General features: G+C 44.9%; 1 protein-coding gene across 6 annotated transcripts in view; it reads right to left on the minus strand.

Moving 5' to 3' along the window:
- Dixdc1 (DIX domain containing 1) overlaps positions 1–18,433 on the minus strand; it is a 76,108-nt gene that overhangs the window by 13,171 nt on the left and 44,504 nt on the right. For all 6 annotated transcript variants that reach the window (XM_029481900.2, XM_029481901.2, XM_029481899.2 and 3 more), the window contains 11 exons: positions 17,557–17,705; positions 14,069–14,158; positions 12,715–12,768; positions 11,474–11,524; positions 8,768–8,872; positions 8,332–8,385; positions 7,843–7,935; positions 7,694–7,765; positions 6,731–6,820; positions 6,227–6,388; positions 5,682–5,748 (listed from right to left, as the gene is read on the minus strand). In XM_029481900.2, the coding sequence (XP_029337760.1) occupies positions 5,682–5,748; positions 6,227–6,388; positions 6,731–6,820; positions 7,694–7,765; positions 7,843–7,935; positions 8,332–8,385; positions 8,768–8,872; positions 11,474–11,524; positions 12,715–12,768; positions 14,069–14,158; positions 17,557–17,705 (987 nt within the window). The remainder of the gene's footprint in view (positions 1–5,681; positions 5,749–6,226; positions 6,389–6,730; positions 6,821–7,693; positions 7,766–7,842; positions 7,936–8,331; positions 8,386–8,767; positions 8,873–11,473; positions 11,525–12,714; positions 12,769–14,068; positions 14,159–17,556; positions 17,706–18,433) is intronic.

Consider the following 18,433-nt stretch of genomic DNA (forward strand, 5'->3'; position numbering starts at 1 on the left):
CATATAAAGTTTGCAAGTCCAATGGGCCTCTCTTTCCATTGATGGCCGACTAGGCCATCTTTCGATACATATGCAACTAGAGACAAGAGCTCCGGGGTTCTGGTTAGTACATCATGTTGTTCCAACAATAGGGTTGCAGATCCCTTTAGCTCCTTGGGTACTTTCTCTAGCTTCTCCATTGGGAGCCCTGTGATACATCCAATAGCTGTCTGTGAACATCCACTCCCGTGTTTGCTAGGCCCCTGCATAGTCTCACAAGAGACAGCTATCTTTGGGTCCTTTCAGCAAAATCTTGCTAGTGTATGCAATGGTGTCCGCGTTTAGAAGCTGATTATGGGATGGATCCCTGGATACGGCAGTCTCTAGATGGTCCATCCTTTCATCACAGCTCCAAGCTTTGTCTCTGTAACTCCTCCTATTTTATTCTTAATTATGTGTCTTTTGTCTGTATTTGTGTCGGGTGTGTGCATGTAAGTGCGGGTGCCTGCAGAAGCCAGAAGAGGGTGCTGGATCCCTTGGAGCTGGAGTTAGAGGTGCTTAGGAGCTACCTGGTGTGGGTGCTGGGACTGAATTCAGCCCTTTGAAAGGGCAGGAAGGTCTCTCAGCTGCTGAGCCATCTCTCTAGACCTTTCCTGTGGTTTTCATCTGCAGGTCCTAATGGCTTATATATCTTATGGGGTATTTGCATACTTGTGTCTCTAGAAAAGGTTTACTTGAGGCCTTTGTCCATTTTTTTCATTCTTTTTGTCTTTTGCTGTTGAAATTTAAAATTTCTTTGTATGTTCTAGATCCTAGGCCCAGATAAATGACTCACAAATGCTTTCTTTAGTCTGTAGATTGTCCCTTTCCTTTTTGACAAACATGCTTCTATATAGCCCTAGCTGGCCTGGAAGTCACCATGTATAATGAAGCTGATGGCAAGCCTGCAATGATGTAGTCCCAGCCTCCTGAATGCTGGGATTAAAGGACGCACCCACGCACAGCCCTTTTCACTTTCTGGAGAGTGTCCTTTTATGCAGAAACAAGTTGTTTCTGTAACAGCTGTTCTATTTTTTTCTTTGGCTGCACATGCTTTTGATGCCATATCTAGGAACTCATTACCAAGTCCTAAAGGATATTTCTTTTTTTTCCTAGAAGTTGCAGAGACTTTTTAAACATATGTAGGCTAATTGGTAAGGATCCCATGTTACAGGAGAGCCGCTTGACCTAACTCAAATGACTGTCCATATATGTGTTTATAGCTGAACTCTCAATTTTATCCCACAAAGTTACTGTGTTACTTTAAATCTGAAATAAGGGGCATCAGCACTTAACAGCTAAACGCTAAATGCTGCCCCCAGACCTGGCTGCTCCCAGAATTCCAGTACACCAGTCTTTGTTGTACACTTTGCTCCCAAATGTAAAGCTACTGGCTAAATAAAAGTGGAAACAGCCAATTACTGAGGAGAATACAGGTAGGTGGGGCTTCGGTTACCAGGCTGGGGGGTCACAAGTAGGGACCATGATGACAGAGAGAAAGGAAAAGAGGAAGGAGGAGAGAAGGAACAAGAAGGACAGAGAAGAAGGACAGAGGAGGAGGCTGCCATGAGGCTGGGTGGCCAGGAGAAGAGGACCCTGAGGACAGGCTGATGGAGCAGACATAACCCAGGTGAGACTCAGACAGCAAGTGCTGGGGAGTGCAGCTGGGGAACTAACAGTCTAGCATATAGAAAAACAGATTAGGGGTAACTCACCAAATAACTGTGTTAAAGCTGGTATACAAAATTCATAGGGCACTCCTTCAATTATTGGGGGGTTGGCCGGGTCATATTAATAATGAATAGAACTTATTAAAACCCATTTACATTGGATGTTTTGGGTTAACATTCAGATCTATAAGCAACTGTAAACTAAGCCTAATTGTTTAAATGGTAATATATATACACATACATATATATATATATATATATGCATGAAATAACTGGTCTAAAAGGGAAGAAGTTTATTATTTGAAAAAGAATTTCTAAGAATGTAGAAGTTTTACATTGGCAGTTCATATTAACCTTGAACAACTACCAGAAGGGATAAAATCAAATTAAAATCCTAAAGAAGCAGGTCTTTAACCACAGCATCTGCAGACTCATGAAGATTGCTTTGAGTTTGAAGCTAGCCTGCTCTACATAGGCCTACACACACACCAGTAGTCCTAGCACATAGGAGATGGAAGAGGGGTCAGGAGTTCAAGGTCACCCCCAGCTATGTAGTTTGAAGTTAGCCTGGTTTGCATGAGACTCTGTTTCTAAAAACAAAACAGTTAAATAAAAAAAAAAACAGACCACAGAGTAAAACCCTTAAAACACTTGCACAAGTATGAAATGTAAAAATTCTTGTAGAGCAAATTGTGTTCTCAAACTTCTGACTGTAGCATTTCCTTAACCGAGATAATGATGCCGCTGGGAGCGAAACCAATTATTTTGGTTCCAAAAATTAGCTGAGGAATCTTTTCCAGGAGTCCTTTGAAACAGACTGATTTTTTGCTTGTTCAGTTGGTTTGATTCTTTTCATTTTGTTTTGAGATTTTGTTGTTGTTGAGGCAGTCTCACTATGGCTGGTCTCAAATCTCTAGTCTTCCTGCTTCAAGCTCCAAGTGTCAGGATGACAACGTGCACTCCTGTGCCCAGACAGCATGTACTCCTGTGCCCAGACAGCATGCACTCCTGTGCCAGACAGTGTGCACTCCTGTGCCCAGACAGCATGCACTCCTGTGCCAGACAGTGTGCACTCCTATGCCCAGCATTTATATGGTTTTGGAAATGCTCCTCTTCTAGAGGACCTGGGTTCAATTCCCAGCACCCACAAGGTGGCTCACAAATGTAACTCCAGTTCCGGGGGGAACTAGTGCCCTGTCCTGGCTTGTCCTGGCTTCCCCTGGCACTAGTCACCAAGTGATGCACACTTGTATATGCAGGCAAAACAACTCACACACATAAAATACAAATAAAAATTTAAAAAAAAGTGTGCATACATCAAAAGGGGGAAAGGAAAACTAAATTATACACACAGAAATAATGTTTCTAGTCAGCTATTTGATCTTCATTTAAATTGTTTGGATTCTTTAAAATTGGGCCTGGATTAAAAAAAAAGAGAGAGAGAAAATTTGAACATTACTGAACCAAAATGTCTACGGCAGTGAGAATGGCCAGGCAGGGCAGCATTCCAATCAGGTGACCCAGACTGAGGAAAAAGAGTGTACAGGACCTGGTTCAAACATACTTCCTGACCATGCCACTACGTGGTGTAAATATTTAGCAGTCCTTAAATGAATGGCCTGGACCCTCAAACATTTCAAAGAAAATCCACAAAGAATTTGAACTCTGAGCCCCTAGGAAAAAGACACTTTTTGTGTGTTCTATATGAGACTAGAGTTGCTTAGATCTGTGTTTATTGCTTTATGGCTTATTCAGCATGAATGTTTTGATCTTGCATAGTTTCCAGATAATCCAGTCCACGTCAGCAGCATCCTCCAAATGGCTGATGGTGGTGACATCATGAGTGTTCATAATTCTAGAGCTAATGTGACTCTAGTTTGCTAAGGAAACAAAAAAAATCATAGAAGTGAAACGCTGCGTACAAAAAGTCTACCCAGAAGCTGGATGTATGGAAATAGAAAAATGTCTGCCTGGCACTGAAGCAGACACAGTGATCACTGGGATCGAATCGAAGACGTAGGTGTAAAGCCACTATGGAATCTGATTTTTGATAAAGAAGCCAGAAATACACACTAGAAAAGAGACAGCATCTTCAACAACAAAATTCAAGTCCAAGTGGATCAAAGGTCTCAACATAAGGCCAAGATACACTGAACCACATAGAAGAGAAAGTGGGGGATTGTTGTGGATTGGTTCTAATGCTATTTGTCTAATTTGGATCCCCAAATTACCTGATGCTGAGGCTCCTAGTTGGCTTTGATTGGTGAAATAAAGTGGATGGTGGCCAAAGAGGTGGAACTTTAGATTTCTCAGGTAAGGAAGCAGGAGCAAGGAGTTTTTAGACTTGCCATGACATGGAAAATGTGTGTGTGTGTGTGTGTGTGTGTATCTTTCATTCTCAAATCCAGAGCAGCATTCTGGCTGGCAGTAGTGAGAAGCACCCACCAAGCTCAGAGTGGATTAACAATTTACTGCTTCAGGGGATTAGCCTTGAATGCATTGGCACAGCTTTCTGAACAGAACACCAATAGTGCAGACACTAAGATCAACAATTAAGAAATAGGACTTCATGAAACTGAAGAGCTTCTCAATGGCAGAGGACATGACGGCCTATAGAACAGGGAAAGAGCTTCACCAACCCTACATCCAGCAGAGGGCTAATATCCAAAATATATAAAGAATCCACAACTAAATATCAACAAAACACACAACCCAAATAAAAACAAGGTACAGACCTAAACAGAGAATGCTCAAAAAAGGAACCTCAAATGGTTAAGAAATGCTTAAAGAAATGCCTAATATCTTTAATCATCAGGGGAATGCAAATTGAAACTACTATTTGGGATTTCATCTTACATCCATCAGAATGGTTCAGCTCAGTTAGACAAGTGGTGTTGGGGATGTGGAGTATAGGAAACTTGCATCCACTGATGGTGGGAGTGCAAGCTTGGACAGACTCGACTGCCATCAGCGGGGCAATTCCTCAGGAAGATGGAAATCCATTTACCTCCGGGTCCAGCCATACTCAAAGGACACGCCATTTTCCCCACAGGGACAGCTGTGTAACCATGGTCCTTGGTCTCTGGAATCAACCTAGATCCCCTCAACAGGAGGGTGGATTTTTTAAATGTTGTACACGTATACAATGGAATATTACTCAGCCTTTTAACAAAATGATATCATGAAATCTGTAAGTAAATGGAGGGAACTAGAAGAAAACCATCCTGAGTGAGGTATCCTGGCCCAGAAGGACAAATATACTGTATATTTGTTTATACATGTATATTAGCTGTTAAGTCAGTACACAGAACCACAGATGTGGAGTATGGAGTAAGGGACTTGAGGGGATAGAGAGCTCTCCTTAGGAAAGGGAAGTAGAATGGATAGTCATGGATGGAACATAAACTCATGCAGGAGGACACAGGAGGAATTGTGAGGAGAGACAGAGAAAACTAAGGGGCATTTGAGGAGTAGTATAGAAACCTCAGTTAGGAAAAAAGTTGCTAAAATACAGACATACATTAAAGTAATTTAAATGAAATTTCCAAATAAAGGGAGCTATGGAGCCACTACTGGACATCTCCTGTCACCAAGATTAGGCTATATCTGAGTTATTGGCCAAAGGGGGGCTCCACGGGAATCCCAAAACCACCCAGGCTGTTGCCAAGTCTATAGGTTGCTCTGCACAAACTGACAGCAAGGCCCTATTACTGAAGTCAGCACCTACACTGAATGTGAAGAAGTCAAGATGGGGTCTACATGGGGCGTTTACCCCTATGTGCTACAGAAAGGTCCCCTGCACCCTACCAAAAGAGAAACAAAGCTACCCTGCACCCTACCAAAAGAGAAACAAAACAAACATACAACAACAGCAACCTCCACCCCATCCCAAAGAAAAGACGGAAAAAGGAAAAGAAAAAGAAGAGAGAGAGAGAGAACCAATTTCTGGTCTAACATTCCAGACATTTTTCCTGTGTGAAAATGAGTACTTACTTGAATTAGGGGGCCAGGATGCCCGGTATTCACTGCTTGCTTGATTTCTGGGTGACCGCCCCCCAACCTGGAAAGCCACAGTGATATCAAGAGTTAGTTATGATCAATGGAAGGCTTTACCCGCAAAATTTAAAACACAAATGGAAGCATAAATTCCTCTTCTAGAACATAGGACATAAATAATCTTGCGACGTAATTTATCTTAAGAGCATGCACAGCTATTAAAGGTTCTCTGGTCTCCAGCACAAGTCGCATCTGTTTTCTCATCCAGAGCCGGCTCCCCTTGGGGATGGGGAGGAGAAACAGCAGCAGAGATCCTGGGGCCTCAAGAGCCACACTTCCTTACACAGCTCCTTACAGGGCTGCTGAGCACAAGTTACCACGCATCCCTTCCCTGGTCTGTCACACCACCTCCAGCCATCAGCTCCACTGAGATGGAAGCGCAGCTGCAGCCCTCAGCAGGGTCTTGTATTGCATCATATAAAGGCAGACTCATCAGAACAGGCTGCTCAGGAGCTTGCCCAGGTAAGACATCACGGTGTTACCTTCCTTTCTTGTTTCTTCTGTGTCTCTATGACATGCAGACGCTCCATGAGGCTAGAGATTCCCTGCTCCAGGCTGTCAATGGTGTGATGCTGAGGGTCATGGCCACTGAAGCTGTTGCGCAGGCTGCGGAGAGCATCTCGGACAAGCTGGAGGTCACTGGTCTGTGGTTGAAAGAGAAGTGCTGGTGGCAGGGGACAATGCCATAATATTTCTATCCCCGTCCAGGCCACTGAACTAAAGAGGACTAATGGGAAAGTTCTTAGGAAAGAGGCTTGAGTTCTCTGGAGGAAAATCTACCTCCTCAAGTACCTACTATTCACCCACTAGGTAATGCTTAAGTTTTAAAAACTCATGTTTTAAATTTTGGATACTAAATGCCTCACATGTGAAAACACCCTTACATGTATAATCAAAGACTGGGAATATTTAAAGCTTAGCAGCTGGTGATGTCTGGGTCACTGCTCTTGCTTAAGCTGGCTCTCTCTCTAGTCCTAGGAACCTACCCCTCTGTGGGTGACTGTAGTGGCGCCTCTTCCTGCCACGGGTTGGACAAAGCCATTGCGCTGAGAACTGTGACTGTTGTAATTTGTCACCTAGACCATCAAGAAGAAATGAAGGTTGTTAAAAGGTGAATTCCAAACCAAGGCACCTTCTGCTTTCTGTTCCTCATTTTCTGATGTAGCACATAATTGCCAGGTTCCTATTTATATTAAGTATTATGTGGGGGCTGAGGACACGGCTCAGCAAGGAAGCACGTGGCAAGCCTGAAAAGCTGTGTCTGACTCTGAGGATCCACGTACAAAGCCTGATGAGATGAAGCACACATGTAAACCCCACACTACAGTGACCTGGGAATTAGACAATTACCCAGAAGCTCATGGGCCAGCTTGCCTAGAGGATGCAGCACAATAACAGACATAAAAGGAGGCCCTGCCTCCACCAGGTTAAAGATGAGAACTGGTGTACACACTCACACACACCACACACACCGCACACTCATACACACACACACACACCACAAATGAAAGAATATTTATCATGTCATGTGTGGAGATGTGGTCTCCCTTTTCCCCACTGCTGTATCAAGGCTGCAGTTAACACTTAGTGGTCATTGTGAATACAGAATGGATGTCACAGTAACCTTGGCTTGGAAGCCCATGGTCACTGTAGCCTTCTTTTCTCTGCTTTAAGCAACCAAGAATCAAGAATGCAGTGTCTTAAATCCAACTCTGTGCTAGGTGGTTTATTAAGACTGTAGTCAGTTGCTTATGTAGTTCAATACTCAACAGAGAGGGTCACTGTTATTTTCATATTTCTTTTCTAAGTGTTAGAAGCTAAGTACCACCCTGACCCTGTCCCCTGAGCACACCAGGCGAGTGTTCTGTCACTGAGCTACACACCCGGGACCCTGAAGCCTGCCTGCAGTCAGTGCCCTCTCTGGGGAGAGTTCTAGCATTCTAGGTTACCTCATCTGCCTCTCCTTTCATGCAGTGAGCCAGAAGGACATCTTTCTGCTCTAGCTCCCGTTCTAGATCCACCTGAAAACAGAGCAAATTAGGAAAGTGGTTCCTTCAGGCCAGAGGGCCAGGCAGGCCAGTGGCTGGTGTGTCCTGACCTGCTGGTAACTGGCGTCCGAGAGTTTCCGAAGCGCCTCTTCCAACTTGGCCTGCTGCTGCTGAAAGAGGCGGTCCTTCTGCCCCAACTCTTTCTGCAATGAAGAACTGCTTTCAGAGGTGTGGCAAACACAAGGATATCAAGTGGTTCACACTCTTGTAATGTAACCTAGAAGGGCCCCCAGGAATATAGGCGTCTTCACTCAGTACCCAGAAGGCTTTCCATACCGTAACAGTCTCACAGGGTGCCAGGATTCTTAGAAAGGCAAAGAGGGAGCAAACTGCCTACAGAAGGGCTGCTGTGGGCCTGCCACTGACTCTCGCCAGGCTCCCGCACTGTGCCTCTCTCCAAGGCTAAGCTGTCTATGCTTCGGAACTAATGGAAATATTTCCTACCAGACAGCAAAGGCAGCGCTGAATACAAAAGGATTCTTTGAGTATCAGCTAACAGGAGCTGTTCACAAAAACGTCACCTGAAGGGCATTTCTTACTTTATATTCTCCTAAGAGCCGGTTCCTTTCCTCTAGCTTCCTCTGCAGATCCACCTACAAGGTAAAACAAGAATTCAGTGGCGTAGAGGCATTATGTACAAACAGACGGTGTGCAGCACTCAGGGTAGGCCTTGACAAAAACACACGCCAGCTCTACACATCCTTAATAAAATAAGCAGACTGTACAAACACAGTTTGGTCTTAGTGTTCTCCAAGTGGAGTCAAGGACCATCCACCGTGCTGCAGGCTTAGGTTAGGTGCTGTGACCTAAGACCAGAAATGAGTCTGATGGGAATAAAAATAACTACAGACGTGGAAAGTAAGCACCCCAGGAACAAACTAGGAGAGATGACAAGGTCAGATCAAACAGTACTTTATGTACCATCCCATTTGACTAACAGGCTCTCGGAGGTCAAAGGTCACACGTTTAACTCACGTTCTGGTTGTGCAGTTCATCCTTATCCATATTTGCCCTCAGCAGCTCTTGCTTTAGCTGAAGAACAGATGTGTCCTGCTGAGTCAACCTCTGCTGCAAGGCATCCTGGGAATAAGCACACTCTTTATTAGTCTCCATCCGTCACCCAGCCAGATGGTACTTCTTACTGACCCCTTCACTGTGTATGGAACATTAGCCCTGGCAAACTGGGAGAAGACCGGAAATAACAAGGACCGTGCCATAAGGACCTGGGCAAAGATTGTTCTCTCCTCGTCCCGTCCAAGACAATGTCACCTATGAGGAAAATCACATCCATGGTCCTACTGAGAAGAACTTGGCTTTCGCTCACCCACAGCTCATCCCCACCCTACACACGGTCATGGCATCACAGGCGTACTGTTCAGACGAGGGGTAGCTTCTGATATCAGACAGACCTAGGTTTATATTAAATGCCCATCACGTCCTACTTGGAGGACCCTGTCTATGAACATTTGTTTCTCGTCTACCTCTTGGGTAGATCAATATTCCACCCGACTTAGCGCCTCTTCCTCCCCTCTGTGTCCAGTCCCATGTCCTAGAGCAGTGGCTCTCAACCTTCCTAACACTTTGACACTTTAATAAAGTTCACACTGTGGTGACTGCCAACTATGAAATTGTTTTCGTTGCTACTTTTAGAACTATAGCAATGTAAATATTTGAGATGCAGGAAATATGATATGCAACCCCTGTACACCCCAAAGGGGTCAGGTGGAGGACCACTGCTCTAAGTAGGATAGCCTGGCCTTGAATTCATGGCCCTCTTATCTCAGCCTCCAAAACGGTAGGATTGCAAGTCCCATAGGAAACCCATTTTAAACCATCCAGGACAGTACATGGCAGAGGCAAACTAAGATATCCCTGGCATTGTATCCTGGCACATTTCCAAAGTGTACCAATGGTATATACGTTAGTGAATGACTTAGAGAAAGAGGAGCCTCTGTGGTCGGTTATCCTAAATGTGTTCAGGGCAAAAGCTTCAGTTCTCAAATATTTTATGTTCATCTGTGTGTCTGTGTGTATGTGTGTATCTGTGTATATGTATATATGTGTGTCTGTGTCCATGTGTGTCCATGTGTGTCTGTGGAGTTCATCTTCTCTGTAAAAGCAGTATACTTTCTTACGCACTGAGCAATGTCTCTGAGCCAAAACCAATCGCTTTATGATAAACTTTCTGAGGTCTCTCAGTGTGGTATTACTCACAATGAATCTTCAAGCCTATCAGAAATTTCTCAAACTTAATTAACCATAGTCGGGCGTGGTGACGCACGCCTTTAATCCCAGCACTCGGGAGGCAGAGGCAGGCGGATTTCTGAGTTCGAGGCCAGCCTGGTCTACAGAGTGAGTTCCAGGACAGCCAGGGCTATACAGAGAAACCCTGTCTTGAAAAACAAAAAAACAAAACAAAACAAAACAAAACAAAACAAAAAAAAAAAACTTAATTAACCAAAGGGCACATTTCCGTTTTGAAATACTTCAGTGCACTAAGGTTACTAAATATGTTTTGGAAAGTGTTACTGAATTAGTCTTGGATAGCCAATGAAGACATGTGCAAGAAAGAGGGGACCATAGAAGCTTTAGATGAAGACTCGGATGTTATATTATACTCCTATCTGAGTGAATAACATATACTCAAGGTTATCAGAGCAAGCACTGCTTATACCAGCAAAATAGCTCCCCTAAAGTGGCTAGTCCAAAATACCACCAAGAGGAGAATGAGTAAATATATATATTTAATTAGACACACACACACACACACACACACACACACACACACACGACTGTTATGGGGGCAGAAGAGATGGCTTAGTCATTAAGTTCACTGGCTGCTCTTCCAGAGAACCTGAGTTCAATTCCCAGCACCCACGTGGAGACTCACAACCATCTGTAACTCCAGTGCCAGGGATCCAACACCCTCTTCTGGCCTCCTTGGTTACCAGGCATGCAAGTGGTAGAGACATATATGCAGGGGAAACTCCCACACACATAAAAAAATTAAAAAGAAAAACACAATGCAAGTGTAAAGAAGCCCGAAGATGGTTTTGACTAAAGTAGAACGCTCGCCCAAACACACTGCTCAGTGAGAGCAGCGGTGTGCAGATGTCTCCCAGGTACACGGTAATTTGGGGTGAAAGGTGGGAGAAAATGTTAAACAGATAGACTGGATAACTGATAAGTTGCCTCAAGTGGGGAAAACAGTTTGTGGTGGCAGTGGGTGTGGTAGGGTGGGGGTCAGGGTGGAAGAGCTGGTGGGAGAGCTTTCACAATCTATTCTTTTGTGTTTTCAAACCACTTGAATGCTATTAACCACCCCAACATGGTTCCTGTTTCTTTTTTCCTAAAAAGGGCATTTTTACTAACTGAGAGTGCCTTCACATAGAGCAAAGCAAGGTGGCCCAGAGGCAAGTGACAGCACCATGAGTCACAACTAGGAGACATAAGCCTCAGCAAAAACCAAGATATCTTCCTCAGCATGTCTTGCTACCCACCGCAAAGTCCTTTCTATACCCCTAGCACCAAGCCTGTTAAAGACCCCTAGCAAAACCCCAATAGTCCCAAGGGTGCCCTGTTCTCAACACTCACTAATAGACCAACCACATTACCTCACAGAGGCTTACAAAAAATAAAACTAAAAAGACAGAAAGAAGGAATTCAATGTCTTCATTTTACCTTTATCCCCTGTAAGTTTCTGGCTTCTTGTTTGCATTTCAGCAGTTCTTTCTACAAACCAAACATAGAGAGATCAGACGGTGGCTTCTGAGTTGCTTCATAAGCATTACCTCATTCTGTCAGCAAGAAGACAAAACCCAGTTGGCCATTCCACGAAGATTAACCCATCAGCTGAGGCACAAAGCAGGTCCAGTCCTGTAAGCAGTAAAGACTGACCCTCTCTTCTCTAGGCACCCAACACTGAGATGCCCAGGCAGTCAGAGGACACCCATCCCATCTGGACCCACAGACAGGCTCTCTCCCCGCCACAGCCATCTTTGTTAACAGGAGAACCGGATAACATCATCTGAATCTCCGTTCAAATCTGTGATATGCTATCTCTTCTGCTGCCAAATACTTATTTTGATTTTATTTAACTTTTAAGCAAAGGCTTGGCAAGCTTCTATTCTCCAAAAGGCTATTGTCTTCTTCTTCCTCCTCCCCCTCCTCCTCCTCCTCCTTGTTCTTTTTTGGACTGAGGCTATTGTTCTTTGTGGTCCAAACAAAAAAGAACTTGGCTTTATAATGGGAAACCGAGTGACCAAATTTCCATATATATGACTGCAACTAAAAACAGAGATTTGAGAAAAGCAAAGCCTGCTACTGAGACTGGGGTCTCTCGCTCTTGTGTCACAGAAAGGATTCATAATTAGCTTATCTAAAGCGGGATCAAAAGTTATTTTAAAAAATGGAGGTCTGAAGTGTGTATGTGTGCACATAAGCACATGTCAGGGGAGATGTGTTCAGTCACAATGCTCTACCACTGACCTGTAAGAAAATATTCATTAAAAAGAACTACACTAACATTAGACACTCTCTCCCCTTTTTTGAGGCAGGTTCTCATTATGTAGCTCTGGTTAGCCGGGAACTCAGTATGGAGACCAGGCTAAACTTGAATTTATGTACCACGATGCCCAATCTAGAGTCATCTTTTTCTACTGATTAAATTACAAAAAGGAATCTAGAAAAATTTCAAACTTACAGAACAGAATAGATAACTACTAAGTAGGGTTAAAATTAAAAAGTTGTCACCGTGAGCAACAGGTCAGGTGTGTCTCTCTCCTCCAAAGACAGACACAGCATAGGTAAGGTTCAGCTCGCCCCGGCACCGCATCCCTAACCCGCTCCAGAATGTCCCAAAGCTGGCATGTTACCTCCCCATGGTTACTTTCGAAGGGGAGAATATGCAAGTCCTCCCCTACCTTAAGGTCCTGATTCTCCTCCACACTCTGATCCAGGCGGCTTCGGATTATAATCTGAACATAAGACAAGATGGTCATGAAGTTCATCGGCCATTCACTCAACAAATACTCACTGACACCAACAAGACACCACTTCCATCCCGGAACACATGGCCTCTTACAAGCAAATGCTCCAAACTATACAGATGAAGTTTACAGTGTGTGTGTGTGTGTGTGTGTGTGTGTGTGTGCATGCGTTCATGCGTGCGTGTGTGTACCGGGAGAAGCAGATGGAATCAGGGAAAGAGGAGATGAAGTGGAAAAGGACAACAGGAGCCAGACCAATGAGGACAGTAGGGAATTAACACAAGGGTTTATCTGGGTTTTAAAAAGATATTTATTTTTACTATTGTGTGTGTGTCCATGTCTATGAGTATATGCTCTTTGAGTACAGGAGCCTTAGAGGCCAGAGGCAGAAGATCCCTAGAACTGCAGGGAGCCACCTGATATGGGGGCTGGAAATTAAATTCCAGTTAAATGTTCTTAACTGCTGAGCCATCTCTCCAGCTCCATCAATAAAACGTTTATACAGAGGGAAGACAAAATAATCCTTAAATTATCCCTGCAATTTCACTAAAAATGAACAAGAAGAGGTTAGAAGAAGAATCTCAATTCAGGAAAACCTATCTCGAGGCGGCTGGGATGCTGGATGAGTGAGGGCCCGAACTAAGTAGTGGCTGAGCTGACAGAGACACTGGGTGTGAGGGGAGGATCAGAAGAACTCAGGGATGGCATCCAGGTTTCTGTTCGGGGCTTCCGAGTAAACGAGGAGATGGGAACACAAACATAAGGACAAAGAGAGTCAGTGGCTAAGAAGGGAACAGAGATACTTAGCAGAGGACACACTGACACCAAGCACCCACAAATGAGGAGCTGTCTGCTGCACACACAGCTCTACAACTCTGCAGAGATCTGAACTGGAAATCCATCTATGAGAAGCAGGTGCAGAATGAGTGAAGACACAGAAGGCAGACGACACTGACCAGTGACTGTGTAAAATCGACGACGACCCAGACAGGGAGGGATGCCGAGGAGCTTCACATCACAACATAGAGAAAAGGAAGGCTCCAGGGGACCTGGCTGTCATCTGAAGGGGAGTGGGGCCATAGTTGTCCTTGGTCATTTCCATAGCTCTAGCACCATGGACTAGTGTGTGACTCAGAGTCAGCACATCTGAGCATCTTTCTGAACATCTGCTGACTCCATCAATAGGGAAGCCAGGAAGGCCAAGAATGGCAGACGAACTCTAGGAGTCAGGAGAGAGTACTTCAAGAAGCTGAGGTCAGGTGTGAGAAGAGCCAGGCCTGGCGCTTACCAGCTGTTCCTCGGGATTGACTCCTGGTTCACAAAGAGCCACGGGTCGTTCCTGTTCATCCTCCGGTAGAGAGCCATTGAGTAGCAAAGCCTGGATAAACCACAAAGAGAGGAAGGAACTGAATACCCTGCCACCTGGCTCCGTCTAGAGTCAGGCTTGGTAAGTTTACCACAGTAGAAATCGTTGGATAACACAAACACGTCTTTGGAGGAAGCCAGATGGTAAATAACCTCTGCCTATTTCCAACGGCCCTGAGGACACACAGCTCCTTCTATAGGCCCCTCTCCCATTTTTAAAGAGTCTCATGTATTCCATGCTGGCCTTGAACAGCAGGGGATGGCTTTGAACTTCTAGTCCTTCTGTCTCTACCTCTCATGTGCTGGGATTTCAAGCATCTACCACTGTGCCTAGTTTACAATCTATACAATCAGACCTGGAACTCCGTGCAAGCTACAAAGGCACTATACCAACTGAGTTACATACCCAGCCCCTTGAACCACTTTCAGCTGGGTACAGGGAGCCTCTGCTCTGAGGATTCTTGGTCTCAGAAGAATAACAAGCCTTTCCTATGGAACTGTCCAAACATATCAAACTGGAGTTGTTCACACGTAGCTCTACCAGCTGAAAGGAGATCTAAAATCATGTGGAATTTTCCTGTCTCAAAGATTACAGTATATTACAGTGAACTGTCTGAAATCCACTGAAAAACACAGTCTTGGTACTATTTGCTTTTTTTTATTTGTTTTAATAGTTCTGCATTTCACCCCCGGAGGCATCGTGAATAGATCTTTACAGAGATGGCCTCATTCATTTCAATGCCAGGCTGTTTTTCATTAGAGTATTAATAAGTAGAAAGGGGGGGGGGCAGCTATACCCAGAAGCTCAGGCAGCTCAGGCTTTTGGGCCCTGTACATCCCATGGCTGACACTGTAGTAATAGTTTGTAATCTCATTCCTTTCCTTCAAAATTTATTTTGAAATTTATTTTTATTATTGATTGATTTGAGGTTAAGTCCTCACTATGTAGCCTTGGATGATCTGGAATTCACTGTGTATCCTAGGCTGGACTCAAACTCAGAAAGATCTATCCGCTTCTGCCTCCATACAGCATTTTGCTCTGATAAAGTTTATTTTTATTTTTAATGTCTCTGCGTGGGCTTGTGCATGTGACTTCGGTGCCCACAGACACTGAAAGAGGGCGTTGGATAGCCTAGAGATGGAGTTACTACAGTCACTGTCTGACGTGGGTGCTGGGACACAGACGCAGGTATATTCCGTAAGAGCGGTACAGACTCTTAGCAGCCAAGCCATCTTTCTATTGTGTGTCTGTTTGTGTGTGTGTGTGTGTGTGTGTGTGTGCGTGTGCGCGCGTGTGTGCATGCAAGTCACAGCATACACAGGGAGGTCAGAGGACAGCTTTCAGGAATCAGTTCTTTCCTTCCTCAGGTGGGTTCGAGATGGGACTCAGATTCTCAGTCTTAGCCGCTGAGGCTTTGCCTGTGGGGCCATCTCACCAGCCTTGGAATCTTATTCTTTTTTTTTTTTTTTTTTTTTTTTTTTGGTTTTTCGAGACAGGGTTTTTCTGTGTAGCCCTGGCTGTCCTGGAACTCACTCTGTAGACCAGGCTGGCCTCGAACTCAGAAATCCACCTGCCTCTGCCTCCCGAGTGCTGGGATTAAAGGCGTGAGCCAACCACGCCCGGTTTGGAATCTTATTCTTAGAGCAGCTTTCTGGTATACTTAGGAGCCTGAATTTAGACCTGCCTGCTCAGGGAGGCCTTGTGAAATGTTATCAGGTGAGTTAAGGATGGGAAACTGTGTTCTCCTTGTCAGAGTTTTGTTTCAACTTTAAAGACAGCTTCAGAGGATAAATACAACCTGTTTTAATAAATATAACACAAATTCATCAGACATGTTGATGGAGAATGTTTAAAATTCAGCCAATGGTTTCTCCACTAAACACTGATAATAATGTTTGAGAAAATCAAATGAACTTTGTTTTCCCATGGAATCATGGGGAGCGGCATGGGTAAGCAGGCACACAGCCTCAGGGCTGCAGGGAACTGCAGAAGCCGAGACACTGAAATAACAGTAACCCCAGCGGCAGACTGCTCAATGGTCTCTAATGGTGGCAAACTAGTAAGTCAGAAATATTGCGTGTGGCTTGATATCCAACTTGTTCATCACTGAAGCAGCTAAGAAGTCGTGGGATGCTGTGAGCCCTTCCTCTGTGACACTGGATCCTCCTTGTCATCGAGCGGCAGTGACTTCCAACTCCCCTGTTCAGAGGAAATATTAGGCCGCTCACTGCCTTTCTGCTTGTCAACTCTCTTCCTTTTTTTGTTATTTCTGTTTCATCAGTCACTGAATTTCTCCTAAACCAAGGAACACAAACCAACCAGAGCCAAACTGATAGCTATACATACCTTGCTCAAATAATGCAAACTGTTCCAGGGGAGAAAAACCTGGTTAAGTAACCCCGCCCCCAAATTCATGGAACACTTCCTACTGGAACAAGAGTAAATCATTAAGTACTCATTACTGGAGTGGCAGAAAGGGATTTTTTAAAAAAATTATTATTTTTTTAATTTTTAAACACAGAGCAAGGAGCAAATACCATAAACCTGAGGAATGTTTACGATATAAACTTTCCTCCAATTGGCCTGGGTTCCGGGGCATACAGTATGCAAATCATTTTATAGAAGCACCAATCTCCTTTTTTCCTTAGGAACCCTTTGTTTACCGACCCTGTCAGTGGCTGGGTAGCACGCCCTCCACCCTCCACCCTCCACCGCCTGCCAGAGCCTCACACATAATGTGGGCTTTGTTTACGTGTCCATAAATATTTCACAATTCCAAACCAGTGCAGCTCCCAGCACAAACAGGATGGAACCTTCCGAGGTAATTTCAGGGTCGTCAGCACACCACAAGGGTTCCTCCAAACAGAGCCAATCGAACAAGGACAGAGGGTCGAGGGGGTCATGGTGGGGCTCTATGTCAAGTAGGTCAGCCAATGTCTGGGGGAGATTTCCCTAGCTGATAGCACAGGTGCAGGGACAAATGAAGGGCTTTGTTTGTTCAAGGGAAACCTCTGCTACCAGGGCACTTGCCTTGGCATCAGGTGAGGAAGCAGCCAAGTCCCTCAGCTAGACACAAATGGGAACCTGGTGGCATGACTACCTTCTTCCCCCTGTCCGCTGCAGAATTCCTGGGTGAGGGTCTTTGTTAGAAGTCGCAGTTGCAGCTGCAGGTCGGGAAGTGCATAGAAGACACCTACCTACACAGCAGGGGCCAGCCAGAGCTTGCACAAATCCTAACAGCTGGACGGTAAACAAGAGTCCCAAAGTCCACTTAAAACATTCACCAACAAGGAATTCTCAGTCCTTAGGGGAACTCACACACAACTAAAATCAGGTGCGAACGGATACTACCAACTTGAAAGGAATAATTAGCTAGGGCACAGAGAACAAACTGCGAAGGAGAGAGCTACCTGGAGTCCTGAAATCATTTTCTTTGCTTCCTCCATTTCTTTTTCTAAGTGTTCTTGTTGCTCCAACAGCTGTTCTTCCCATGTGGCTTCCAGGTAGGTTCCCGGGCTCCCAGGCCTCCAGTCTCGGGATAATGGAGAGTCTGTCTCGTCTGCAAAATGAAAGGTGGAACCATAGTTCATGGTGAAGAATAATTTCCAGCAGACGGTGCGCAGCGTACTTCACAGGTTCAGGTCACCTGCTTTCTGAACCTGTCTGCACAGACACACTGCGCTCTCCACTAGGTGGGGTTGTGAGGCACAAAGAACTGGCTGTTAGCTGAGGCACCAGGCTCAGGAAAGCACAGGCTTGGGGTGGAAAGTCTATCGCCTTCACCCCCTAGGAAGCAGCTGGGCTCCTGCCAGCCACAGGGACCTGTTACAGCACAAAAACTCCCAACTCTGGAATTAACACCCCAGAGTCAGACTTGGCTTCCCCTCATAACGGACTATAATTTCCAAGTCAAATTACCCTTTCCTCTCCTAATCACTTTTGGTAGTGGTGGGTTTTCCGTTTGTTTGTTTATTTGTTTGTTTGTTTTTATCACAGTGATAGAAACCCTAGCTAAGATGAACCTGTTCCTCTCACCCCTTGGAGCCATAACTAAGCCCTTTTCACACAACATCGTGTGAGTCAATCCTGAAAGAAAATTATTTCCTTGTCTTTAAGACTCTTTGAGTCCCAGAGAAGGGGGATGCTAGGGGGTGAGGGGGGAGTGGTTGGGTGGACAGAGGAGCACCCTCTTAGAGGCAAGGGGGAGAGGGAGGACGGACGGTTCATGGAGGGGAGACTGGAAAGGAGGATAACATTTGAAATGTAAACAAATAAAATGATTAATAA

Source organism: Mus caroli, unplaced genomic scaffold (genome assembly GCF_978045245.1).
Source record: "Mus caroli unplaced genomic scaffold, Mus_caroli_1 scaffold_11, whole genome shotgun sequence".
Taxonomy (NCBI): domain Eukaryota; kingdom Metazoa; phylum Chordata; class Mammalia; order Rodentia; family Muridae; genus Mus; species Mus caroli.